Source organism: Pogoniulus pusillus, chromosome W (assembly GCF_015220805.1).
Source record: "Pogoniulus pusillus isolate bPogPus1 chromosome W, bPogPus1.pri, whole genome shotgun sequence".
NCBI lineage: Eukaryota > Metazoa > Chordata > Aves > Piciformes > Lybiidae > Pogoniulus > Pogoniulus pusillus.
The window spans coordinates 11,010,989-11,030,761 of NC_087308.1; the positions used below are offsets into that span (position 1 = coordinate 11,010,989).

The 19,773-nt window shown below is 50.9% G+C and overlaps 1 protein-coding gene across 2 annotated transcripts in view; it reads left to right on the plus strand.

The window, feature by feature from the left end:
- LOC135192839 (protein lin-28 homolog B-like) overlaps positions 1–11,700 on the plus strand; it is a 53,766-nt gene extending 42,066 nt beyond the window's left edge. For both annotated transcript variants that reach the window (XM_064176214.1, XM_064176215.1), the window contains exon 4: positions 10,901–11,700. In XM_064176214.1, coding sequence (XP_064032284.1) covers positions 10,901–11,195 — 295 coding nt within the window. In that variant the 3' untranslated portion in view covers positions 11,196–11,700. The remainder of the gene's footprint in view (positions 1–10,900) is intronic.
- The last annotated feature ends 8,073 nt before the right edge of the window (positions 11,701–19,773 follow it).

The window sequence follows — 19,773 nt, forward strand, 5'->3', positions numbered from 1 at the left end:
GCACCCAGCCCTGTCCAACTAACCAGACCATGGCACTAAGTGCCCCAGCCAGGCTTTTCCTGAACACCTCCAGGCACGGCGACTCCACCACCTCCCTGGGCAGCCCATTCCAGTGCCAATCACTCTCTCTCTGGCAAGAACTTCCTCCCAACATCCAGCCTAGACCTCCCCTGGCACAGCTTGAGACTGTGTCCCCTTATTCTATTGCTGCTTGCCTGACAGAAGAGCCCAACCCCACCTGGCTACAGCCTCCCTTCAGGTAGTTGTAGGCAGCAAAGAGCTCTGCCCTGAGCCTCCTCTTCTGCAGGCTGCACACCCCCAGCTCCAGGATGCGTGTAAGCAATCAGGTTGTTGTCTTGCTTGGAGTGCAGATAGAAAGTGGCTTCAGTCAGAGGAGGAGTTTGAGTGTGCAAAGCCACCTAGCAGGAGAGAAAGCGGAAAGTTACAGCCAGCTCACAGCTCAGGCTCTGCCGAGCACTGGGTTATGGTGCTTGTGCTGTAGGGGTGGCTCAGAGGTGACCTTATTGCTGTCTACAACTACCTGAAGGGTGGTTGTGGCCAGGAAGAGGTTGCTCTCTTCTCACAGGTGGCCAGCGCCAGAACAAGAGGACACAGCCTCAGGCTGCACCAGGGGAGATTTCGGCTCGAGGTGAGGAGAAAGTTTTTCACTGAGAGAGTCATTGGGCACTGGAATGGGCTGCCTGGGGAGGTGGTGGAGTCGCCGTCCCTGGAGCTGTTCAAGGCAGGGTTGGACGTGGCAATTGGTGCCATGGTCTAGCCTTGAGCTCTGTGGTAAAGGGTTGGACTTGATGATCTGTGAGGTCTCTTCCAACCCTGATGATACTGTGATACTGTGATACTGTAATGAAACGAAAGTGCTGTAAACCACAGCTAAACGCCAGCAGCCAGCCCTCCGTCAGCCTCAGCTGAACTCCACCCGTGATTATTGTTCCTTTGCTAGTCGAGGGCATGAGATGTAAACCCCTTTGCAAGCTTACAGCTTTCCAAACTGGTCCTCGAAAGGCTTTTAGCAGCTTTTAAGCGCAGCTTGCACTTGAGGGGAAACAGCAGAGGCAGCAGCAGCACCATCGCTTCTTCCTCCTGCAGGGACGGGGGAGAAGGGAAAGCAGGAGGAGCAGCAGCCCATCGACTGCTCCCACCGACACAGCCACCCCTTTGTTTCCTCCCTGCCAGTTTGCTGGAGTGGCTGGAGAGGCTCTGCCAGCTGCTGGGGCTGCCTATGTCCCTGCTGGCACTGCAGTGACGGGCTGTGCCCCCTGTCCCTGCTGGCACTGCAGTGACGGGCTGTGCCCCCTGTCCCTGCTGGCACTGCAGTGACGGGCTGTGCCCCTTGTCCCTGCTGGCACTGCAGTGATGGGCTGTGCCCCCTGTCCCTGCTGGCACTGCAGTGACGGGCTGTGCCCCTTGTCCCTGCTGGCACTGCAGTGACTGGCTGTGCCCCCTGTCCCTGCTGGCACTGCAGTGACGGGCTGTGCCCCCTGTCCCTGCTGGCACTGCAGTGATGGGCTGTGCCCCCTGTCCCTGCTGGCACTGCAGTGATGGGCTCTGCCCCTTGTCCCTGCTGGCACTGCAGTGACGGGCTGTGCCCCCTGTCCCTGCTGGCACTGCAGTGATGGGCTCTGCCCCCTGTCCCTGCTGGCACTGCAGTGATGGGCTGTGCCCCTTGTCCCTACTGGCACTGCAGTGACAGGCTGTGCCCCCTGTCCCTGCTGGCACTGCAGTGACCAGCTGTGGCCCAGGAGTCCCCACAGGCATGGAGGCAACTGAGCATTTGAAGGAGCAGGATTGTGTCTTGGAGTGCCATTCCCCATTGGAATTCTTGGGCTGGAATGGGGCAGCTGTGCTCAGCTGTTTTGTGCTCCCTGCCTGTCAGCTCTCCCCACGCTGGGATTGATGGGTGGAGGGCACAGGCAGCCTTGGTGACCCACTGGTGAGAACATGGAATCGCTGGGGAGGAATAGAGGCCTTGGTCATTAACCAAGGCAACAAGTTAAGCAGCTGGGAGGAGAGTGTGGGACAGTGCCTGCCTTCCCCTCTTGTGGTTTGCCTAAGCCCTCTCTGTACCTTCCCTCTGCTCTGTCTGGTTAGGTAGCAAACTCTTCAGTGCAGAGCTGGTTCCTTCCCTAGTCCATACAACACTGCAGATCTCTGCTGGGTTTCATTTCAGTAGTATTTGTGCTTCTTGGCTATTTGGGTCAATAGAGAGCAGTGATACTGTCCCTCTTCCCCCCCAAGTTTTGCATGTGGAAGACCTGTGTAACATCTCTACATTCTCCTGTTCCATTCTGTTTGATTCAAACACCCTCTCCACAGGGTCTACCCTGACCCCAACCCTGCTTTTCCTACCCATCTGTTGCCCAATCTTTAAAACCAGTCTGTGGATACCTGAGATCTCTGGATTGAAAACTTCCCTGGAGGAGAGCAGGGTGCTGGAGAGTTTTCATTCCTAATTACTTGGAAATGCACTAAAAACTGCCTCCAAGTTTTGGGTGCAGCAGCTTGCAGGGTAGAGCAGATTGCATCTTGAGTTTGTGGAAGAAGCAATTTAAACCCCAAAGGAGTTAGAATGCTTTTCTTTTCAATTGCTTAGAAATTCCACTTGGCTTTTCTGATGATCTCCTGCTTTGGTTTTGCTGGGTCTGTTTGAGAGGGTACATCCTCAGTTCCCTCACCTGTTCTTTTCACAGCAGAAGGTTGCTGCAGAGCCAGACAAAGCTGGTTAGAATTACTGCAAATTGTATTTTCAGGCTGATGTGCTTGGGAAAGTTGAAGGCTCTGGCAGTGCAACTGCACTGAATCCCTGACTGCAGCCACCAGTGTGCTCCTGGAATCGATGTCTCCCAATGGGCTCTGTAATTTGCCTCAGCTGAGTCACTTCCTCAGAAGGAGCTGCCACCAGGAGACAGTTCTGCTTTGCTTCCCAGGGCTGAGCCTGCACTGCCCTCCTCCTTTGCAAAATGAGAACAAGTCAGGAATACCTTTTGTAGTAATGTAGCTGAGATCAGAGAGCTTCAGCGATGGGGGTGATCGGTAGGAGTGTTGTTCACAGGCTCACAGGGTGTCAGGGGTTGGAAAAGACCCAAAGAGATCATCCAGTCCAACCCCCCTGCCACAGCAGGACCATGCAACCTAGCTCAGGTCACACAGGAACACATCCAGACAGGCCTGGAAAGGCTCCAGAGAAGGAGACTCCACAGCCTCTCTGGGCAGCCTGTGCCAGGGCTCTGGGACCCTTACAGCAAAGAAGTTCCCCCTTGTGTTGAGCTGGAACCTGCTGTGCTGCAGCTTCCATCCACTGCTCCTTGTCCTATCCCAGGGAGCAGTGAGCAGAGCCTGTCCCCCGCTCCTGACCCCCAGCCCTCAGAGATTTATAGACATTGATTAAATCTCTTCTCAGTCTTCTCTTCTGCAGACTAAGCAGCCCCAGGTCCCTCAGCCTCTCCTCATCAGGCAGTGCTCCAGTCCCCTCATCATCCTCGTAGCTCTCAGCTGAACTCTCTCCAGCAGATCCCTGTCCCTCTTCAACTGGGGAGCCCAAAACTGAAGGCAGCACTCAAGATGGGTTCAGGGAGCTTGGTTCTTGCTCTAGTTTATCATCACATGTTTGTGATGATTTTTTCCCCTTGCTTTACCCAAGAGGCACAGACACAGATCCTCAAAGCCTTAAGGATTTTGTTTTCCTCAGATCCCAGTGGGGCTTAGGCATTTAAATACCTGTAACAGTTTGGTTATACACAACAGAGGCTCACAGGCTGCCTGTGGCAGAGAAAGCTGATGCCTTGCTCTCCAGCTGCTGAGCCTGGAGAGGATCACACTCTTCTCATCAGGGAGATTTGCAGGCTGTGCTTGAGGTGCAGAGTCCTTGGTGTAGAGGTCACAGTCTCCCTCTGCTCTGTGGCCATTTGGAATTGGCTATTTCCAAGTATTTTGGATATTTGGAAGTGGAAGGTTTGTAAGCAGGACTGCCAAAGGGATCTTGACTTAGGAGCAGGGCTTCCTGGCCTTCCAGCTTCTCCAGAGTGAGGCTGGTTTGGTAATTGCTTTGTTCCTAGAAGCATTCAGGAGTAGTGTGGGAAGTGTCAGAGATTTAAAGGTCTGGTCCCTTGTCTTCTACAGCTGTAACTGGTCAGGTTTCACTCTTTTCAGCCACACAGAAGGCACTGGGTTTGGGTCCTGCCAAGAGCCTCAAACCCTGGGTTTGCTTGCTGCCTGTGGCTTGTAGCAGGTGGGGCCTCTGCTGGGCAACCTGCAGCTTGGCGCTCTGGCTGACAGCTGAGCCCTGCAGAACTAGGTTGGCTCCTGAGTTCTTCCCTTCACCTGTATGGTCCAAGCCAGTGAGCACACTTGAACGCACCCAAAAGGTCCCTGAGAGTTCACCCATGCCTGCTGAGTGTGAAAGACATGTCTGGGTGGAAGCCTTCCCTCGGCCAGGAGCTTGCTGTCATCTCCAGACGGGTGTTCAGCCTTTTGAAGAAAGATTAGTAGATGGTAGGTAGGAGACAGGGATTCCTCCACTCTCTGGGGAGCAGGGGTCACTGAGCATTTCCAGGAGGATTATACCCAGTGGTGGAAGCAGCATCAGGAGGTGCTGGGGGAAGACTGCCTGAAGAAGGCAGGCAGCGATGGAGGCTCTGGACAGGACAGGGCGAGAGTTTGTCTGCAAAGCATACAGCAGCTCCCAGGGCTGCTGGTGTGGTTCTCACCAGGGTGCAGCAGCAGCCACCCATCACTGGCACCCCATATGATTTATTATTGCACCCCTGTGCCCCTCAGGACTGTGGGCAATGGTTCAGGCACGTGAAGGATGCAGACTGGGGCTTGGGGGTCCTGCTCAGCAGGCTTCAGGCTCTCCTGCTCTTCCTGCCACTGAACTCCCTGCTTTCTCCAGCCAGCAATAGGCATTTATCCAGAATGGAAAACAAACTGGATCCTGTTCTCTGTCCAGCTGCAAGTTCAAATCTGCTGCCCTGGCTGGGTCAGCTGTGATGTTTTAAGTTCTTGTGGCAGAAGGATGCTCTCATTTTTTTTTCCTGTGGAAGATCTGCCACCAGAATGATCACTGGACAGGTGTCTCCATAATCTCTTACAGTGGTAGGGCCCAAGAGTCATTAAAGTAGGAAGAAATGCGGTTTCAGTCAGGGCTGTGGGTTCCTCTGGGCTTGGCACGTTGTATGTCTTATTCCTAGCCACTGCAGTATGTCCCAGTCGTTGTTCTATGTCTTCTAACCAGCCCCCAGAGCCTGGGATCAGAAGAGAGCAGACAGGCTACCAGAACTGAGCATCCCTTTATTTGCCAGTAGTCAGGAGTTGCACTCCAAAGCAGAAGAGCTTGCAGCTATTGCTCCTTTGTGCTGGCCTGTGCACACTCGGCAGACGCACAGACACACTCTTGCCTCCTTCCACCCCAACCAGAGAGCAAAGTCATCACTGGCAACATCAGGGCTTGCATTAAAAAGGTGTTGTTGCCCTTTTAACATGCAAACCTCCAGAGGGAGGTGGTTTGGTTCACAGTGTAGCTGATAAGGCACAGACACAGTGCTGGTGTGGAAGACTCTGCTGGCTTGTGGCTGCTTTCAAAACTGTGAATTCAGTTATGAATTTGGGGAGGAGTTTCTGATGTGCAGAGAGCTGGTGGTGCTGTGCTGGGTGAGCCGTGGCCATTGTGCCAGTGCTCTGTGTCTGAGCTGCAGTCTGCTGTCCCCTTGCATCGATCATCACGAGTGCCCTCCTTACCCACATCGTTCCTTGCTTTCAGTCATTTGGTTTAAGTCTGTGATTCCTGTTTTATCTGTATCTCCTGATGCAGGGTCCATCAGTCATGCCAGGCTGGACTGATCCTTGGCCTCTAACCATCCTTGCTTTTGAAATCTTTCTTTCTTTCTTAATCTGAAAGGCTGAGCATGAATGGGCAGAAGAATCGAACACACCACTGCCCTGGCTGTGATTCCTTGGGTGTCTGTTTCCAGCTAGGGGTGTGCTCCTTAGCTGGCTGCCAGGACAAGGGCAAAAAGCTGGGAGTTAAGGGAGTATTGCAGTTTGCGTTTGCTTTTGGTTGTGCCACTGAGTACTGCTCATTTCCTGTGTGATCTGCTCTAGGTGCTCCTGCTCTGGCAGGGGGGATGGACTGGATGAGCTCTGGATGAGCTCTGGAGGTCCCTTCCAGCCCCTGACATTCTGTGATTCTGCAGTTTCAGTGAATTTGCAGTCACTAGAGCTATGTGTGCTGGAATCTACATCCCTGCTTCCTGCATGGTGACTGCACAGAGCTCATCTCCAGCGAAGGAGAATTCTGGAGCGCTTTTAACCTCGCTTTATGCTCTCATCTGTCTTTGTTAGTAGGTATTAACGTTACCATTTTCCTCAGAGTGTTGAAATACAATGCTGGGCTAGTTTCTCAAGGTATTCCTTTATTGAAATGTTCATCTCTTTCCTATCAAAAAATCACCCTGATTCACCTCCCTGTCAGCGCTGGAGCGGAGAAAGGATTCTCCCTTAGCATAATTGCCGCCTCTCTATTTACTCTGTTGCTTTATCTTTTGAGTCTGGAGGTAGCTAGTAAGTCATGAGAGCCCGGTGTGAGGGAGACAGTCCTTTCTTTAACAGGTCCTTGGTGTTGCTGCTTGGTTTGTAAGGCTTGCTTCTGCTATAATTGCACTTTGAAAGGCTTTTGGTGGTTTATATATTCATCTCCCGGTGTAATTCACAGCTGAAACTCTGTGACGTTGTGTGCTTAAGCTAACAGAGATTATTGCACGGTGCTTCTGAAGTGAAGAAACACTTGTTAGGGCCCTAAGGATCTAAGAAAATACTCAAACGAGAATTTGTGAATACTCCTAGGAACTGGTTCGTGTGTTGCTCTCTGCTTATGTGTATAGAGGTAAGGACCTCTAAGCTTGTGTGTGCTCTTCATTTGCTGGCAGGTTTCGTGATGTATGCGCGGCAGAGAAGAGCGAAGAGCTGCAGCGGTTCGGACTAAAGGGTTAATTCCCTACCTTAAGGCACTTGGGCAGTGCTGTGTGGGATCATTTGTGTGCTGGGAGCTGGCTGACCGTTTCCATTTTGGTGTAAATCCCTGGAGAGGGAAGGCATTTCAGAGCAGGGTGGGATCTCTTCTCCTGGTAAGAGTGATTGGCAGGGGATGAATAAATAGTTAAAAGAAGCGAAGAACAAACAGTTACAAGAAGTGAAACCTCAGCCTCCTGGTAAGTCCAGGCACACCCTGGCTGCTACTTATATATTCTAATGCCAGCCTTCAGCCTGATGCTCCAGTTTGGGTGCCAACAAAACCGTTCCTAAAAAGCCAAGCCCCACAGCCTGACCACAACTGCTCCTGCTGATAGAGGTCTCTTCTACGGTGATGTGCATACATGCAGGGGATTGCAATTCCTTGCAAGTAGGAGGGGTGGATAAATAGATAAGCAAAAGGTGGTGGAGGCTTCTGGAGTGGAAGCCAGGGACCCTGACAGCAGGTTGTTGGCCAATTGGTAAGGTGAAATGGTTCACTGAATTGGATAACACAGTGCATACCATAGTGACTGATGAAATTGATTTGTCCATGGCTGATGTCTGCTCTGCTCCTCAGGCCCCTTAACCTATGTCCAAAGTTCTTTAGCCATTCTAAAGACATGTGCTGTTAAGGGCAAGAAACAAGTGCAAATGCCTTCACAGCTATAAAATTCTGTGTTCTGAACTGAGATGAAATGGATTAAATGCCCAATTTGCAGGAGGTCTGCACACTCATGCATTGTTCTGTACTCAGTGTACTGCATTTTATTAGTATACTGCATTTATTATACTATAGTGCATTTATTATGCTATACTGCAGTGCACTGTGCTACACTTAGCCTAGAAACAAGTGCACTGCTGGGAACCAGTGAAGATAATAATCAATAAAATTAGTTAATTCAATCTAATTAAACAAATAGTACATTTTGGAATTCTGTGATTAATTTATTGGAGGAGAAAAAAAAGTCCAAGACACTTAAGGGGTTTTGCTGTTGCTGTTCCTCTTGTTTCTCTAACTCCAAGTTTTACTCCTCCATTATTTGATCCAGAAGCTTGTTGGGGAAATGAGAGCTGAATGCCAGTTAAGAAGGCTGATTGCTGCTGGTAAATGGAGTCACTAATTTGAATATACCTGGGGAGGAGGTGGGAAATACTGATGGATATTAATAACTGACAGCTTTGTTGTGTGTAAAATCAGAGGAACGAAAGGATTGCTGCTTCAGTCTTAGATCAGGGTGCTCACATTTTGCAATGTATTTAGGATGTCGTTTCCCTTCCTGTGCTAGGAAAATCAATACTAAACGGCAGTGGGGCTTGTACATGTTATTTCCTTCTGACTCAAGAGAAGCTTTCTATTCTGAGTCTCTTCATGTGTTATTCTGTAGTGTGTGCAGGCAGAACCAGTGTGAGCTTAGTCTTCATATTCCACAGGAAAAAAAATAATGACAGAATCACAGAATTAACCAGGTTGGAAAGACCTCTAGGATCACCGAGTCCAACCTATCAGCTAACCCTTCTAATTAACTAACCCATGGCACTAAGTGCCTCAGCCAGGCACTTTTAAACATCTTGTGCTCCTACTGCTTCAAGTTAAATAGATTAAGCTACAGGAGCACACTGAAATAGCTCCCAACATCAGACTCCAGTTTGCTGGTCACTTGAAAACGGAACCACTTCACCTAGAGTATGCTGCTGCAAATGCCATGCAAGTGCAGAGTTCAGTGTCATAGGTTTGGCTTCTCACTTCTTGTTAGTTTTTAGGGAAGATGGCAACAATTTAATTACTGTGCTTTCTGCAAGGATAATGAAGTCCTGTTCATCATTTAACTTCTCTAAATTATAGGTCAGTCTTGTCAGACATGACAGCATGCCACGGGCAATTGATGCTGTGTTTTCATTTGCCTGCTGAAATGAAGGCACGGTTAGTACTTCGCTCACACTGATGAAGGGGGAGATGCTGAGGGATCCTCTCTTGGAGTGGATTTGCAAATCGTTTTGCAATCTCTTTGGAAAAAAATCACACAGGTTTTATTAGTAAGATTCCTCAGAAAGGTTTTTAATGGATTAAACTGATTTGGGTTTGGATGAACAAATAGTGAGCACTAAATAAAAGCTGAAAATCTGCCTTTTAACTTTCCAGGAATCTGAAAATAAGGTCCCCCTCCCCTATTTTATGCACTATTTTATACATAGTTATAGTTGCAGTCTCTCTTAATCCTTCACCAGGATTAAGCCTCCATGAGGCTTAAGTCTTTATGCAGTGGTGTTTGGGTTGTTGGGGTGGGGTTTTTTTAGTTGGTGATGGTTAAGGGAAAACAAATAATTGATTAAAAGTTTTATCATCACAGATTGCCATAAATGAAAATGTCTCTGCGTTTTGTAAAACAAAAGAAACAGAAACCGTAGAAAAATAGGCAAAAGAGAAAACTCGGTAGAGAACCTGACCCCCACGGGGTCACCATGCCACAGACGTGCTTTGTATTGCGACAGAAGAATGTAGTCCAGGGACCTGCATTCCTGCCACGCGTTACAAAGCAGGAAGGTTTGTAAGGAATTGCTGGAGGATCCTTCAGGACTCCCCAGGCAGACAAGAGGGATTTGAGCCATCTTTGAGAACCTTCAGGACAGCCAACTGCTCCTGTTGGACATGGCACCTCGGGTCACAACCACTTGCATGTGGCTTGGGAGCTTCAAGAGAAAATAAGCCCTGCTCTGGTTTATGGCTCTTGCAGGGCTCGAGTAGTTTGCTTTTGAAGCTAAACCGTAAATGCATTCATTGCAAACCCTCTGCAGCAGCAGCAGCAGCACTGTCAGTCTGGCCCAGACCTTCCATGGCTGGAGGCGAGGTGGCAGACCCTGAGTAGGGGCTTGGCACCATGTCCCACGCCTGGAATTCCCTGGCCGCGGCAGCAGCATGCCCGTTGGGGCATGGCTACACCGAGGCTGAATGGTTTCTGCCCTCTGCAGCCTTTCTCCATGGCGCTGACTGGGGGAGCAAAGCCGCCCCAGGGTGAGGAGGCTGCGTCCGGTGCCCGGCTGGGCTCCTGCTGCTCGCTGTGCGCCGTTTGCTGTGGCAGGCGCGGTTCGCCCGCCGCGGGCACGGCGCCGCTGAGCCGTTTGCTGCTCTCAGCGAGCCGTTACTGCTCTGTAAGCCCCGGGCACACGGCGGGGCTGAGCCGTTCGCTGCTCTCAGCGAGCCGTTACCCCCGGGCACACGGCGGGGCTGAGCCGTTCGCTGCTCTCAGCGAGCCGTTACCCCCGGGCACACGGCGGCTGTGGCGGCGGCTCCGTGCCTGGAGATCTGCTGCCCCCTAGCGACGACGGCGCCTGCCCGGCAGGCGAGCCGGCAGCGACGGGAGCGAGTGCCAAGCACAGGGTGGCACTGGGCATCGCTGCGACAAACAGGCTACGCGAGTTGAGGCTCTCTGAGGAGAGGCTGAGGGACCTGGGGCTGTTTAGTCTGGAGAAGAGAAGTCTGAGAGAGGATCTGAGGGCTGAGGGTCAGGAGTGGGGGACAGGCTCTGCTCACTGCTCCCTGGGATAGGACAAGGAGCAGTGAATGGAAGCTGCAGTACAGGAGCTTCCGCCTCCACACAAGGGGGAATTTCTTTCCTGTAAGGGTTCCAGATCACTGGCACAGGCTGCCCAGAGAGGTTGTGGAGTCTCCTTCTCTGGAGCCTTTCTTTAGAGGTCATTTCCAACCACTAACAGTCTGTGATTCTGGCTGTTTCAGCAGCAGACATTGATCCTGACCACCCCGAGCTCACCCCAGTAGAAAATCTGCTTGTTTGCCTCTACATCTCGTAACTGCCTGTTTGCATTTCGTAACTGCCTGCTTGCATTTCATAGCTGCCTGTCCCTCTCTGTGTTTCAGATGCTACAACTGTGGTGTCCTCAACCACCACGCTAAAGAATGTAGTCTACCTCCGCAGCCAAAGAAGTGCTATCACTGTCAGAGCATCATGCACCTGGTGGCTAACTGCCCCCTTAAAGCAGGCTTGCTGCAGCCCACCAGTTCTCAGGGAAGACACGAAGCTGAGCCCCAGCCTTCCACTTCTGCTTTCCCGAGAGAAGGAGGAGGGATGCACAGCTACTCCTCTAAATCCTACTCTCGAGGGGGCAGGGCAGAGATCTCGAAGCGCTCGGGCAGGTCGCCGCAGGAAGCTTAGGCGAGTAAGTTGTCAGTGTGGCCCGAAGAACCCAGCAGGAAGGGGCCTTCTGTTCAGAAAAGGAAAAAAAAGCATTTCTCATCACTTTCCTTTTTGTCCTCTCGGGATGTCTACCTCATGCAAGTACAGGGGAAAACTATTTCATTCTCAGTAGCTGACCTGGAAATTTTGACTACTGTGGAGGAAGTGTGAATTGTGTTTCTTTTCCTAGACAAATCACTCTGAGCGAAGTCCGTTTGAGCAGGGTGCATCACGTTTGACCTTCTCTGGGTGCGTGTGTGAGCATGCACATGCGTGTGTGTATGTGTACACATCTCTAAATAGCCTCCCCCCCGACCCCCACCAGACCACTCTCCAGCTCCCACCAGACGTTACTGTGAAGCAATAGGCACAGCATCCACAAAGCTTTCTGAACCTCCTCCCTACAACCTGTGTCTGAATGCATTCAAAAATAACGACAACAAACAAGGAAAACCCCAAGAAACCTCCCTCAGAAACACAGCTCAACCTGGCAAGTTTGAGTTCTTTCCTTTCTCATCTCCACAAAATAACCCAGCCCCCCCTCCCCCTGCCTGTGCAGAGCAGTGTGCTGACTCAACACAGCTCTGGTTGCCACCGTCCTATGTTGGGGAGCAGTTGAAAGCTCCAGAGAAGACAATGAATGTGTAGTTGTGTGCTGGTTTCTCAAGATGTTTTGTTGAATTAATGTGTTCTTAACTGTGATTTAGGTGACTGTTGTGTAGGGGAGAATGTGTAACTGGTCGCAGAGCCTTTTGAGTGGTGTCAGGATACCATCCTGCTTAACCCTTTGCATTCTATGGACATGTAGGGGACTTTAGTGGCAGTATAGCAGCAGCAGCAGCAGCAACTTCTCTTGGTCCCAAGCATTGCCCCTCAGTGTGAAGGGACTCTCCTCCCTTTGTTTTCTGTTGAAACCTCATGGAGAGAACTCCCTAAGGATTTGTGTTGTTGTCTGGTTTGGTTTTAAAGAAAATGAACTGTGTAGTTCATGGGATGCTGGGATAAATGGTTTGTGAAGAAGAGAGGCAGATGGGTAGTTGGGGCTGCTCAGCCAGCCTCTCTTGCTGATGATGTGCAGGGGCCTGCTGCAGACAAGCCTGAGTGAGGGCACCTGTGAATTTGCCAGAAGCCCTAAGCATCATCTGCTGCTCGTGAGCTGGAGGCTGTAGCTGCCCAGCCTGGTCCAGAGTGTGCTGAGACCACACACTAAAGAGAAGAGAGAGTGGTGGCCTCGGAGTGAGACTCCCTGGGCTGCAGCCCTTGCTCGGGGTTAATGGAGCTGGAGCCTATCAAAACTTCCAGTCGGTTTCCATTTGTAGCTCCTGAGTTACCAAGTCACACGTAAGGGAACGCACTCTGACACATCCCACGGCGGGGGTAAGTTAATTAGAGAGACCTGGGTGATCCCTACCATGGGCAATAAACACAGCCTGCTGGAGCCTCAAGGAGTCAGGCAGCTTTAAGCTTGGCTAATCAAACTGAAGCAACAGCCCCGCATGAAAGGCTCCAGCCCTGCATGAAAGGCTCCAGCCAGCCACAGCCACTCGCAGCTCACAGTTCCAACAGGTAGGGCTCCTTCCATGGCCACTTGAGCCTTCTGCTGTTGCTGCTGCTGCTGCTGCTTCAGTCAACAGGTAGCAATCAAATGCCTCAGTGAAGAAGATGACTTTGTGTGAATTCCTTGCCATCATTTGCTTGAATCTGGATGGTTTATACTGAAGTTCTCAACACGTTAATGCAAAGCTTACTTTTGATGATATTGAATGTGATGTATCTATAGAGAGAAGAACTTCCTTGCCTTATGTGAGGAGAGTAAAGCTTATTTAAATTATGTAGACAAATCAAAGTGGCATTGCTCAGATCTTCTGGCCGGCGGGAAGAGCCAGCTTCAAACAAGCAGAGATGCAAAACTTAGGTCACTTTGAGAATTTAAACCAAAGCTCCTTCTAGAAGTAGGCCACCGTGGAGTTGACAGCTGGGCAGTCCCTGTTTTGTATGTAAGAAGTTCAGAGCTGAGATCAGGAGAAGGTGTTTAAGGCCAGGCTGGCTGTGCCTGTGGCCAGCCTGATCTAGAGTAGGGTGTCCCTGTCTGTGGCCGGGGGGTTGGAAGTGACTGCTCCTTGTGGTGCCTTCCAACCCTGACTGATTCTGTGATTATAAATCCTCTCCACCTGCAGGTTTTTGGGAGTGGTGCTGTTTGAAACCCCCTGTGTGCACCCGAGTCAAACTGAACTGCTAAGAGCACACACCAAACCCTGTCTACTGTGGAAAGCTTAAGGGTTTAGTTTTGTATATGAGAATGTTATCACTGTTACATTAGCATACTCAGGATAAAGAACTTTGCTCAGGGAATATACCATGTAATGTTGGGTTGATGTTTTGTTTTTTTGACTCAGTACATTGTTTACAAGGTGAAAGAAAAAGAAGAACAATAAACAGATAAATAAATAAACCACTTGAATGTTATGCTGTAAGAAGAAGAAGGCAGTGAAAAGTTGGGAAGGTTGTTTCACCTGTTTACTGTCTTGAGGGACTAAAGCACTGATTGCCTTTCTACATATCGTGTGTTTGATATTCTCATTTCAAGCCTAATGTCTTCTTCTCTTGGTTTCTTTTGTTTTTGATTTTGGTTGTGTTTTGGTTTGGTTTTTGGTTTGTTGTTTTATTATTTTTTCTCCCTGGCAGTCATGGATATTGTGAGGTTCAAAAGAGTTACTTGGTTACAAATAAAACATATAACGTTGGCATTTACAGCAAGCCTTTGAGTTTTGTCTTTACTTGGATGTCCTCTCCTGTGAGGACAGGCTGAGAGAGTTGGGGTTGTTCAGTTTGGAGAAGAGAAGGCTCCCAGGAGACTGGGGGTGCTGGTAGAGAGTGGCAGAACATGAGCCAGCAGTGTGCCCAGGTGGCCAAGAGAGCCAGTGGCATCCTGGGCTGGCTCAGGAGCAGTGTGGGCAGCAAGACAAGGGAGATTCTTCTGCCTCTGTGCTCAGCACTGCTCAGGCCACAGCTTGAGGGCTGTGTCCAGTTCTGGGCTCCTCAATTCAAGAGAGCTGTTGCAATACTGAACGTGTCCACAGGAGGGCGACAAAGCTGTGAGGGGCCTGGAGCACAGCCCTGTGAGGAGAGGCTGAGGGAGCTGGGGGTGTGCAGCCTGCAGAAGAGGAGGCTCAGGGCAGAGCTCATTGCTGTCTACAACTCCCTGCAGGGAGGCTGTAGCCAGGTGGGGTTGGTCTCTGCTGCCAGGCAAGCAGCAACAGAAGAAGGGGACACAGCCTCAAGCTGTGCCAGGGGAGGTCTATGCTGGATGTGAGGAGGAAGTTGTTGTCAGAGAGAGTGATTGGCATTGGAATGGGCTGCCCAGGGAGGTGGTGGAGTCACCATGGCTGGAGGTGCTCAAAACAAGCCTGGATGAGGCACTCAGTGCCATGGTCTGGTTGATTGTGTAGGGCTGGGTGCTAGGTTGGACTGGCTGAGCTTGGAGGTCTCTTCCAACCTGGCTGATTCTATGATTGTGTCCTTCCAGTGTCTTAAGGAGGCTACAAGAAAGCTGGGGAAGGACTTTTTAGGCTGTCAGGTAGTGATAGAACTAGGAGGGAGGCGGGGGTGGGGGTGTGGTGTGGAAATGGATCCAAGCTACAGGAGGGGAGATTTGGATTAGACGTTAGGAAAAAGTTCTTCACCACGAGGGAGGTGAGACCCTGGAACAGTTTGCCCAGGGAGGTGGTGGAAGCCTCCTCCCTGGAGGTCTTTAAGGCCAGGCTGGATGTGGCTCTGAGCAACCTGATCCAGTGTGAGGTGTCCCTGCCCAGGGCAGGAGCTGTATGATCCTTGAGGTCCCTTTCAACCCTGACAATTGTGTGGTTAAAGCCTCACCCAGGCACTGGGCAGACCTTTGACATACTCCTACATTCACTTAGTTTGAGGGAGATTACCTTCAGAAAAGAGAATTTTAGTTACAGCAGCAGTTGATGGGGAGAGGAAGAAAGACCCTGCTGCATGTGTATGCTCTGCTAGGAGTGCTGCAGAAACTGCAGCCCAGAGGCTACTCAGCTCTCAGACCACAAGATGCTCTTTTGGGTCTTGCTCTCAGTGAGAACACATTGGCCATTAAAGTTATCAGGCAGTTGGGTTATTGTCTGGCATAAAAAGCTTTTGGTATCAGAGCCTCTTCCCATTGTTATTACTTCTTCCACAGTCTGTAGGCTTGTACATACCACAGTATCACAGTATCACAGGATCACCAAGGCTGGAAGGGACCTCATAGATCATCAAGTCCAACCCTTTACCACAGAGCTCAAGGCTAGACCATGGCACCAAGTGCCACATCCAATCCTGCCTTGAACAGCTCCAGGGACGGCGACTCCACCACCTCCCCAGGCAGCCCATTCTAGTGTCCAATGACTCTCTCAGTGAAGAACTTTCTCCTCACCTCCAGCCTGAATTTCCCCTGGTGTAGCTTGAGGCTGTGTGCTGATTTAAAATGAGCTGAGGAGTTGTTCCTTTCTCAAAAGCAAAGTCCTATCACCTACCATTACCTGGAAGTTCCATCTCTGGATGACCTCGGGCATGCTGGTAGCAGTGGGCAGTGGCAGCTGCTCATGGCATGGTAAAACAGTGGAGGGCTTCTAGATGCTGCCTCTCTTTCAATGCAGAGCTCTGCACGGGGACAATTAAACAGCAGAATTAACAACCTCTACTAGATACAAGGCAGAAAAGGCTTTCTGTTTGTATAAACACTTACCCACAGGAAGGGGATGCCAGCTCCATAGCCACCGCCTGCTCCAGTCAGAAAATCACATCTTTGGCACTCTCCCGTGCAGCTGCACAGGACAGCCTGTGGCAGAGGATGGAGTTGATTCTGTGGATGCCCTCCTGTTTATCAGCACCTTAATGAAAGGTTCTTTCAGCAAAGTGCTGTGCTGTTGCCAGTGGCAGCTGCTGCCTACAATGCTGTTGAGCAATGGAATGGGCTGCCCGGAGAGGTGGTGGAGTTGCCCTCCCTGGAGGCGTTTTGGAGGAGGCTGGATGAGGCACTTAGTGCCATGGGTTAATGTGAAGGGTTAGGTGGTAGGTTGGACTCGATGATCCTAGAGGTCATTTCCAGCCTGGTTGATTCTGTGGTGCTGTGACCTCCAGGACAACCACTCCTCCCCAGAGCAGGTTGCCCTGCACCCGCCGTGCCCACCGCATGATTGCAAAGCAGTTGCCAGCCAGCCCCAGGCACGTTTTGGTGCTGCTGCTGCTCAGTTGACATGCAGCCTGGTCGATCTGTGCTTCCTGCTGGGTCAATACTTAGCCCCAGGCATTGCTGCACATCACTTAGCCCAGATACTCAAAGCTGGAACAGCCAAACAGTTCACAACTCAACAGAGCTGAGCTGGTGTCCTTACTCCTATGTTACCAGCCAGGAGAGGGTGAAGTAAGCAGAGAGAGCAACGAGTACTGGCCTTAGACACCTAACCAGCTGCAGATGCTCACCACCCACTTCTTTCCACAAGCAGTTCAAAACTGGGGGCCAGGAACTATCAATCGTTCCCCTGGTCTGACCTGAAGCATGACACAGGCCATTAAATTCAGGGCAGTTACTATGGGGTTGGGTTTTAGCTCTCAGTTTTAACTGGAGCCTTGTGTGCTTGGCTGCTTGAAGCATATTTTCCAGTTGGGAGTGAGAGAGATGCTTTGCTCTGTGACAGCTTGTTTTAATCACCTGCTGCTAACAAGCAGTGCTTCTGTGATTCATTTCCACTTGCTCTGGCCTCCACTTCCAGCTCTTTGTCTTTGCTCACCAGAGTAAAAAGTCCCTTCGTGCCCAAGCAACAAAATGCAAACCTCTATTTTAGTTTCTTCTTTACACTTACAGACAAAACCAAACATCAATATCTATATCTATCTATATATATTTTTTTTCATGAGGAGCTGCCTCACAGAATGGTTTGGGTTGGAAGGGAGCTCAAAGCTCAGCCAGTTCCAACCCCCCTGCCCCAGGCAGGGACACCTCCCACTAGAACAGATCACTTGAGGCCTCATCCAACCTGGCCTTGAACACCTCCAGAGAGGTTGTGCTCCACAACCTCCCTGGGCAGCCTGTGCCAGGGTCTCACCACCCTCAACCTGTGCCAGTGTCTCACCACCCTCACTGCAAAGAACCCTTTCCTAGCATCCACTTGCAATCTCCCCTCTGCCACTTCAAACCCATTCTTCCTCCTTCTCTCGTTCCCAGACCTTGTCAATAGTCCCTCCCCAGCCTTCATGTAGCCCCCTTCAGGTCCTGCAAGGCCACTCCAAGGTCTCCTCTAAGCTTTCTCTTCTCCAGGCTGCACAGCCCCAACTCTCTCAGCCTGTCCTCACAGCAGAGCTGCTGCAGCCCTCTCAGCATCTTGGTGGCCTCCTCTGGACTGGTTCCAACAGTTCCATGTCCTGCTTGTGTTGGGGGCTCCAGAACTGCCCCCAGGACTCCAGGTGGGGTGTGAGAAGAGCCAAGGGGCAGAATCCCCTCCCTTGCCCTACTGGCCAGGCAGGATTTTGCCTCATTCTGGCTCCCTACAGATTTCTGTGGCAGGAGGTGTCACTACCACAGCCCTGGGCTGCTGTGTTCTAGAAAGTGTGCTTTGGTTTGCTTTCCCTTTTAGAAGTGTGCTGAATTGGCATGCCCTAGGTGCTCCTAGGGAGGGCGAGGAGGGTGGGAGGGAGGGAGGAAGGAGGGAAGGAAGGGAAGAAGGAGGGAGAGAAGGAAGGAAGGAGGGAAGGAAGGAGGGAAGGAAGGAAGGAAGGAAGGAAGGAAGGAAGGAAGGAAGGAAGGAAGGAAGGAAGGAAGGAAGGAAGGAAGGAAGGAAGGAAGGAAGGAAGGAAGGAAGGAAGGAAAACAACCAAAACACCCAAACAAATCCTCTCCCCAAACCACCAAATGCAAACCAAGCAAGCAAAAGTTCAGCTGGCACATCCAAAACCTCTGGGGCAGTCAGGCATCTGGGGAGGAGAGGCTGGCTGCAGCTCACTGCAGTGACTTCAGCTGAGGCAAGTTTGGAAGCTGCCCATGGAAGAAAGCAGAAATGCTCTGTCTCCCCCACAGCAGCAGAGCGAGGGTGGGGGCTCAAAGCACAGCAGGTTCCTTTCCATCCAGCCTCTGCTGCTTTCATCTCTCCCTGACCTACCCTGACAGCTGTGACCAAAAGTCACAGTCAAGCCTGCTGAACCGTAACTTCTGGGGAGTTTGAAGCCTGAGAGTTCCTGAAAAGCAGCTGTCTGGCCCAAAGCTGTGTGCAGAGGAGCAGAGGCTTGGCTCAGAGCCCCTCTGCTTGGCAGCCACAGCTTGGGGTGGAGGGGAAGGGGGCAGCAGCAAGTGCCCACCCCAGAGCCCTGGGACCTTTCTGTGAAGCAAAACCCAAAGGGAATTAAAGCAAAAGAAGTGGAGGAACAGGCAGATGGGTCCTGCACCAAAAGAAACAAAGAAAGGAGGTGAAGTTTCCTAGCACAAACAAAGCTGTGGGCTGAGCAAACTCACTGTCCACAGGCACACACTGGGCACTGTGTGGGATCCACACGGGGAACAAAAGGTCCCTTCCAACCCAACCCATTCTGTGAGTCTATGACTGAACCAAGCACCAATCTCCTCCCCACCCGACACAAACCCTACACAACCTAGGAGCCAGCTGGCAGGATAAGAACTACCCTGTGCAGTGGAACACTGCCTGGTGAAGTTCTAGGCTGTGTTTGTGCTCCTTTACTTTCTCAACCATTCATAATTGATCATTCAGGTGCTGATTAAATTCATTTTGAAAGGAAAAAAATAGGAACAGAATTGACTTTTTGCAGACCTTGTTTTGGTCAGAAGGGTTAGACAACCTTACCCCTTCCAGCAACAGGCTCTGCTCTCCTTCCAGCTGTTGCAATAATGCTCCACTTCCAGAGCAAGGACTGCACTGAGGTTGCTTTTCCCAATAAGTGATGGCCCTGAACTGGCTGCTTCAAGCTACATCCTTGTTGCCTTGAAGTCATGAGCTGAGCATCCTCATTCTCAGCCAACATCAGAGTGCTGTTTGCCATGCCAGCATGTTTGCAAGTGACTTAACAACAGGCAGATGCCAAGGAGAGCACAAGCGGAGCACATCCCTACCCCTGAGGCATTCCACCCTGGTTTCCTAAGACCTCTGGACAGGACTTAGCCTGTAGGAACTTGGCTGTGAGCAGAAATGGCTTTGTAGGCTAAACAATTGTTTTGGCTGATGAATTTGGCAGGAGGAGGCTGAGATTCTCCTCACTACCAGCTTGGCTGTGCCATTTGCTATCCCCTTAGCATGCCCCAGCATTGCAGTGCTTGACAAAAGAACACAGATAGCTAAATAGGCAACAAACAGGCAGAAAAATGTGAAGGTTTTTGTCACACATTAAGAAAACTGCATGGAGGAAGCTGCAAGTGATGTTGGAAGCATCAAGTGCACTCTTGCCAGGCAAGAAGAGGCTGAGTGGAAACCTTGTTGCTCTCAACAGCTACCTGAAAGGAGGTTGCAGCGAGGTGGGGATTGGTCTCTTCTCACCAGTGCAAGGTGACAGGAGA